Consider the following 7,434-nt stretch of genomic DNA (forward strand, 5'->3'; position numbering starts at 1 on the left):
CCTGGGCCGCAGCGGGAGCCGGTGAGGGGAGGTGTCCCCGTGTGCGGCCGCCGGGGCGGGGGTGGGGAGGGACCCAGTAGGGCACCCGCTAAAATAAGTTACTGAGCAAAAATAAGTTGGGCAGTCATTTCCCTGTTTGCAGCGTGCCCGGGGTTTTGATATGCACTTCCACCCCTCCCTTTCCAGCCATCGAGCGATTTGTGAGGGTGCTAAATGCTCTTCACCTTCATATTCATTTTGACATCTTTTTTTTTTTTCCCCTCCTCCCCTAAATTTTGCTGCGTGCACCTCTGTGTGGAGGGCAGAGCCAGCTGTGCCAGATGTTGATTTGGAGAAAACTCGGGCAGCTGAGTTGTGAATACTTGAAAATTGGAAGTAGAAACTGCTGACACACTGACTTACTGAAATGGATTTTGTTCTTCATTTTATTCTCTCGCTCCTCATCTGCAATGGTCTTATGACCACTCTTATTGTTTTGTTTCATTAACGAGTGGTGTCAGAAGTCTTGAGTCATACCAGGTCAGCTCTAGCGCGTTGCTCTTGAGCAGGCTTCCTCTGCACTTATTCCGTAATACTTAATTTTCAGTCCTTGCCTCACCTGAGAATCCCATCCTATGTGTTTTTTTTCCTTGGGATTAAGTATTTATGGTTAATAATCTTCACAGCATATTTGAAAGTTACAGTGGAAGTCGTGGTGGTTACACATACTTGGGTGTAGTAAACCACTTTTTGATCCCTCTCGGCAAACTCGCTTGTGGAATTCCCATAAAGATTCCTGTAAGGATTCTTGTCTTCCCGGCTTGCACAGAACTTGAGCAGTTACATCTGCCAGACATCTGAGGCTGCAGGATGCGAGGATAACGATGATTTTTTTTTAATATAGCAAATAATTCCTACGATAGCAGCAGCAACAAAACCAGTGTTTTTTCAAGCTGGACTTTTGCCCGCTCTCATTCTCGAGGGAGTCCACGCACTCTGGCTTCGTGGGTCAGTCATTGCAGGGGGGGTAAAGGCTTTGGGGAAGGAGGATGGGTGAGTCAGGAGCAGCGAGGACAGTGCTCTTCCTGTCACTCACAGAGGCTCTTCCTGGGGCATCGTAGCTGGGTCCTCAAAAGCAATCTGGTCTCTGGCCAGAGATTTTTTTTCTTTTTAGAAAGGAAGGGGAAAAAAATAAAATAAAGGTGAGATGGTTCGGTCTGGGCTTCCAGCTCCACTTGAATTGCGCTCTCAGGATTCACTTCAGACCCATAAGGCCTAGAACTTGAGAAGCAGAAAGGAAATCTGAGTGTATGGCATAATCTCGTGGTTTGATGAGCTGATACTCAGTACTGTGCAAGTACTTCACTCCTTGGGTCTCCAGTCAGTGCTGGGTCTCCCAGGGACTCTGGAATACCAGTTTCCTAGTGGGCAGGACACCAGTTGCTGGCAGTGGTGGGAAGGTGCCCGCAGGGCTGCATTTCTTCTCCTTTTGATCACCTTTTCAATGCTAAAGAGCACGTGCAGGGAGGTGTTGGTTGCTGTCTTAGTGTCACTTGATGAAGTGAGTGGTGCAGTCACCCGAACTTGCCCATGTCCTTTTGGGAAGCTGGTTTTTTTCCCCACTTTACAAGTGTTGGGGTTTGGGAGGAGGGTGGGAAGGAGGTTGGGAAGGAGAGCTGCTGGTGCTGGTGCTGCAGGCCTGGGAGCTGGCCCTTGTTGGCAGTGTGGATCCTGAACCTCAACAAATCTTGTAGCAAAGGATCCCTCTGTCTTGAGGCATCATGGGAATTATTTTTTTTCCTCGATGTGACCTGGAAATAGTAGCTGATGAAATAGCTCTCCAGCTTGCACGGTGTATTTTCCTTACATAGCATCTGTATGTTCTTTTGCTTTGTTTTCTTACCTATACGTCACCCTGTTGTATGGGAGAGTCGGGAGCTGCTGGTGCTTTTTACTTTAACTCTTCTTGCCGTGGCTTCCAGCAAATAAGCATACGCTTTTGTACATCAGAGACTGAATGTTTGCCTATTTTAAAATAGGAATGCTTGAGGAAACTGGATATGTTTGGGGCTGATTACAGCTTTCTGCGATCTGAAGTTTAACGTTTCACATTCTGATTCTTGCCTTTTGTTGTTTTTGGCTTTCTTCTAGGCTACGGAGAGCTAAATGGCAACGCAGGAGACAGAGAAGTGTCATTAAAGGGCCTGTGCTCTGATGAAGCCACCGCCCCAGGATCCAGGGTACCCAATGGCAGCCAGCAGCTCGTAGACACTAACGCCACCCCAAAGCAGACGGTGAAGGCCAGCGCTTTGGGGAAAGCTGGGATCAAACCCAAGAACTTCGTTCAGAAAAATAGCATGGACAAAAAGAATGAGAAGTCCTACGAGAACAAACTTAGAGAAAGCCAGTCCTCAGACAAGCCCGAGGGAGTGTCTATTCCAAACGGTGTGGTCACCAATAACTCCGGCTACATCACAAATGGCTACGTAGGCAAAGGGGCCGATAACGATGGTAGTGGCTCCGAAAGTGGATATACCACGCCGAAAAAACGGAAAGGCAGGCGCAACAGTGCCAAGGGTTGTGAGAACTTGAATCTAATACAGGACAAAATAATGCAGCAGGAGGTCAGCGCACCCACCTTAAAACAGGAACTTGAGAGCTTCAAGCCCGATTATAGTGAACAAAAGGGGAACCGAATTGAAAATACTAAGCCTGTTTGGAAATACGAGGCTGGGGCTGGTGGAGCAGGCCGGGGAAAGCCTGGGCTTGGGGATGTACAGCGAAAAAACTCTGATGCCAAACCTGGGATTAGCAGCAAGAAGTTTGATGACCGGCCCAAAGGGAAGCACGCGTCGTCGGCTACGTCTAAAGAGGATTCATGGACCTTATTTAAACCACCCCCAGTTTTTCCAGTGGACAATAGCAGTGCTAAAATTGTTCCCAAAATAAGTTATGCAAGCAAAGTTAAAGAGAACCTCAACAAAGCAGCTCAGACCCCATCCACATCATCTTCATCGTCTTCGTCATCTGCGGGGGAGACTCAGACCCAGACATCGAATCGGCTGTCCCAGGTGCCCATGTCCGCGATGAAATCCGTGACTTCTGCCAGCTTCTCCAACGGGCCGATCCTGGCAGGCACCGATGGAGGTGTCTATGCTCCAGGGACCCAGCCGCTGCTCGCACCCGCTGCTAGTACTGTACCATCAACCTCCTCTGAGTCGGCACCCCAGGACGTGAGTACAGCCCCAACAGCTCTCGAACAAAAGAAATCCAGCCTTTTTATCTACCCTTCAAATATGCAAACTGTGCTCCTGGGTACGGCGCAAGTGGATTTCCCATCGCAGACGAATCAGCAGAACCTGGGAGATATCTTCCAGAATCAGTGGGGTTTGTCTTTCATAAACGAACCCAGCGCTGGACCCGAAACTGTGGTGGGGAAATCAGCGGATAATCAGTTAATGGAAGTGACATTTCAAGGGGAATATCCTGCCGCTTTGGTTTCGCAGTGTGCTGAAATCCTTCCCTCAGGAACTGAACAACCTGTGTTTCCTAAGGCTTACGAGCTGGATAAACGGACTAGCCCTCCAATTCTTAGTGCTGTTCTTAAGCCTGGGACTGCTGGTGAGGGTGGTGTCTTAGCTTTGGAGTCGCATCACACAGGTGACCTACAAAAGGCAGACACCGGTAGCCAAGGTGCTTTAGTGTTTCTTTCAAAAGACTATGAAATAGAGAATCCTCTGGCCTCTCCCACGAACAATTTGCTAGCCTCCGCCAAAGAACAGAGGTACCAGAGAGGCCTAGAAAGGAAAGATAGCTGGGGTTCTTTTGACCTGAGGGCTGCTATTATGTATCACACTAAAGGTAATGGCTTCACTTGCTGCCTAAGGGCATTCTCTTATAATTTTTTAAATATTTTTTTAAAGTGAAATAATCTAACGTGATTTATTCCTTACAGTGGTTCGGATTGTTTTGAAAATGAGCTTTTTTGCTTTCCTATCTCTACTGGCAATAACGGTCTGGGAGAATTATTCAAATGGTTTAATTAATGTTAAGAGGTATTTGTTTCCCCATTCCTATGGACAAGCCTAAGTGATATTCATAGGCACGATAGTTACCTGGTGTGTTTAACATGTTAATTCCTGTGGAAGGAGCAGGTCCTCCTGAGCTGCTCATCCCTGGAAGGAGTTAAATGTGTGGGTTCACCTGCACTCTGCCTGCTTTAGCAGGTGATGTTCTGGCGCTGAAAAGGCTTCATGGGATGCACTCACACCTCTACCACCAAAGTGTTGCAGTTTCTCCCCTGGGCAGATTAGGCCATGAAGTCACAGCTTTGAAGGATGAAAAAAATATTCCACAGGCCAGGAAATCACAGCTTTGAAGGATGAAAAAAATATTCCAACAGCTTTTCATGTGATGATTTTTTTTAAAAAAACCAGCTCCACACACACACTTTCCCCCTTGCCTTTCTTGAGTATTATGGCAACAGCAACAAATCTTTGCTTATCAACTCTGCTGTAAGCTGCAGATTGAATTCTCTCCTTGTCTTTGTAGGCCAAATCTTTCAGATGATTTTGTTGCTTTCATGAAGTCGTTTGTAGTCCAGCTCCTTTTTTTGAGACTGAAATGCCTGAAACGCAATGCAGCCGCTTTAAACTGGGAATGAAGATTGGGCAGCCTGTGGGATGATGGCTCTCTCTCTGCTTTAGTCGCAGCCCCAGAAGCTCTGAGGTCTTGCGGCTTTTGGTCCTGGCTCGGTGTTGGTAGGAGCCCGGGAGCAAGTTCCCTTGGGGCACAGAGTTACCTACCCCGAAAAACAGGGGTAGTTCCCCCTTTCCCTCTCCCTGCATCCCCCTACCTGAAGGGAAATAGGTGTTCATCCGTTTTTTTGTTTATTATTCCACATACCTAAATGGATAATGTCTTGCTGCCCTCTGCAGAGGAGTTGGTATTGGGATGGTGTTGGAAAATTCACGTGTTTTGATTCACTGTGAAGTTCTTAAATTACCTCTTTGTATGGCATACAGAAACTTAGATGGCTTTCTTTAGTGATAGCAAGTCTGGTCATTTAAAAATAACTCCAAATATTTTTCCAGGTCATAACACTTTCATAGTGTTAACATTTTAAGCTCTAGTATTCTTGAGAACGGTGTTCATCTATTGATTTTATCTGGGTCTTCGTCCTCTCCCCGCTGCTCTGTTCCAGTATTAAAGCAAGCTTTCCGTTCTCATTTCTTTGCCTGCAGCCTAAATCCCAGTTTCTCATCAGAAAACCAGGGTACCAGAAAGCAAAACAGTTTGCAAATGTTTCTTTAACGCTTAAATGTGTCTCCTTTTGTTTTTATCAGCCTGAACTTTCTTGTAGAAGAAGGGGCAGCAGGACTCCTCGGCCCTCCCTTTGACACTGGCTGTGTGAAAGACAGACCCCAGTAAAACAATAGTGAGGACAGGAAAATAAAGAACACTCCCTTCCCATGTCCTTGAGGAGGTGTTAACTTCAAAGCCTGCCTGCGATTAGTTCTTCTAAATGCAGGAGTTAATTACATCCAGTGACAGGAATGGACACCTAAAGCACTCTTTAAAATGCCATTTTCTGCTCTTTCCAGGCTTCTGCGTCTGAATGCTCTTGCTTTGAGCACCCAGAGCTTAATGCCCTGGGGAAACAGGTTCCTGCCCCAATTCTTCTCTCTGCCCATTTATTTTTCAAGCTGTGTTTGTGCCATCTTCAAAGTGTTACTTAGGGGTGAAAGATGATGGATGTTTCTAATCAGTGTTGTCATTAATGCAGTGATAGGGGAGCTCCCAACAGCTTAGGCTTGTCTTTCCCCTACTTAGTCTTCAGGTGCTGTTGCTGGTTTACAAAGCAGAAGTTCAAGCTAGGTCTTATCTTCTGTGATGATGTTGGTTGCTGTATTTCTGTATGTTCAGGTCTGTTGGGGTGATTTAAGGGGTTTTAAGTAGATAACACCTTCCTCTGCCTTGTGCATGGTGGAGAATACAGTCCCCTCTTCATGGCCATGATCCTGCAGGCAGAGCCCCGTGGGGGAGCTCCTGTGGCACAGAAATACTGCAAAATGTGCAGAAAACAGAGCTGCCCGGGTGTGTTTGCAGGGCAGCAGCGCGGTGGTTAATTCCCACACTGCTCTCTCCATTTATCATGGGCTGTTTTCCCGAGGTCCTGCTCGTAGCCAACCAATTCCTCTGCGATAGGAAAGGAGCGATTTCACTCACTTATTTTTCACGAGCTGCCTTTCCCTGCTCCCCACTGGGTTTGCCTGCACTGGTGTTTGGCTGTCCCGGGCAGCTGGATCCTGGGTTGTCTGGTTTTGATTTCAAGAGGAAGGTGAACTTCTCCCTCTTCACATTGATCTGTTTGCTTTTGAGCAAAGTCTTGATGGTTTGATCTTCAAATCTGCCCTGACTCTGGGGTTATGGACACAAAGAGAAATGATTACAGGGTGAGCGCTGACTGGGTCCCTGCCCTGAGCTCGTCCATGTACCGTGGTTCAGTGCCAGCTACCAGCGGTTGCAAGGCTGAATCTCATGGTGTTGCAGTGAGGAATGGGCTCTAGGATTAATGGTTGCCATGCTTCGACCTGGCTGTCGCAAGCCTGTGCCCTTGTTTGCACTGGTTTTCTCTGTAGCTGTGATCAGGTAATGTGGATCCTCACTTTGGGCTGTAAATAGGCTATGGGAAAGCCTCCAGCTTACCCAGGAGCTTCGTTCCAGCAACCCAGGCTTTCCTGTGTGTGCTTTGCCCGGCGACTGCGAGGGGCCTTACGGGTTGTAATCACTTCACAGCTCCCTCGAAGGGATGGATGGAGGAGGGAGCGCGCAGGGCGGGCTGGCGCTGGTGCAGGGATCCTGTTCAGAGCACCCTGCGTGCTGGGAGCCTTGGGTGGCTGCAGAGCCCAGTGAGTGGTTCTGTGCTTTGTCTGTGCCCGGATTTGCTCTTTCCACAGAAATCGGGCAAGGCTGATGATGCACCCTCCTGTTCTTGGATGCTTTTGGTGCTGGTGTTCTCTGTGCCCCTGCTCTGTGCCTTGCTTCTGTTCCTTCTTAGAGGGCAGAAGGACTCCTGTGGTCGCCTGATCTGCTGCTTGACTGTAAAACGCGATCCTTCACCGTGGCTGCCTCCGCTGACACCGCGTGCCGCTCGCTGTTTGTGACGGTGCCTTGACACACTCCCGGGTGTCACACCTGATTTGGCAAGGTGGAGCTGATGTGGTGAAGTGCTGCTGGACCCACTGGTTATGCGGATGGAGACAGGGACAGTAGCTCAGTATGGGAGACTGGAAGGACCAGTGATGCTCTCACTTAGAGATGTTGTCCCTGTCTGGGTTAAAGCTGAACCTCTGCTTCAGTGTGGCACTGCCAAAATCCTCATGCTTAGAGATGTTGTCCATGTCTGGGTTAAAGCTGAACCACTGCTTCAGTGTGGCACTGCCAAAATCCTCA

At 48.1% G+C, this 7,434-nt stretch overlaps 1 protein-coding gene across 1 annotated transcript; it reads left to right on the plus strand.

The window, feature by feature from the left end:
• Nucleotides 1–1,100: 1,100 nt before the first annotated feature.
• Nucleotides 1,101–3,840, plus strand: NUFIP2 (nuclear fragile X mental retardation protein interacting protein 2; the record flags this gene model as incomplete). The annotated part of the gene is made up of 2 exons (XM_010194299.1): nt 1,101–1,122; nt 2,131–3,840. Coding segments are annotated over 2 exons (1,732 nt in total), but the record flags the coding sequence as incomplete, so codon positions are not given.
• Nucleotides 3,841–7,434: the final 3,594 nt, after the last annotated feature.

This window comes from Mesitornis unicolor, unplaced genomic scaffold (assembly GCF_000695765.1).
Source record: "Mesitornis unicolor isolate BGI_N332 unplaced genomic scaffold, ASM69576v1 scaffold7851, whole genome shotgun sequence".
NCBI classification, from domain to species: domain Eukaryota; kingdom Metazoa; phylum Chordata; class Aves; order Mesitornithiformes; family Mesitornithidae; genus Mesitornis; species Mesitornis unicolor.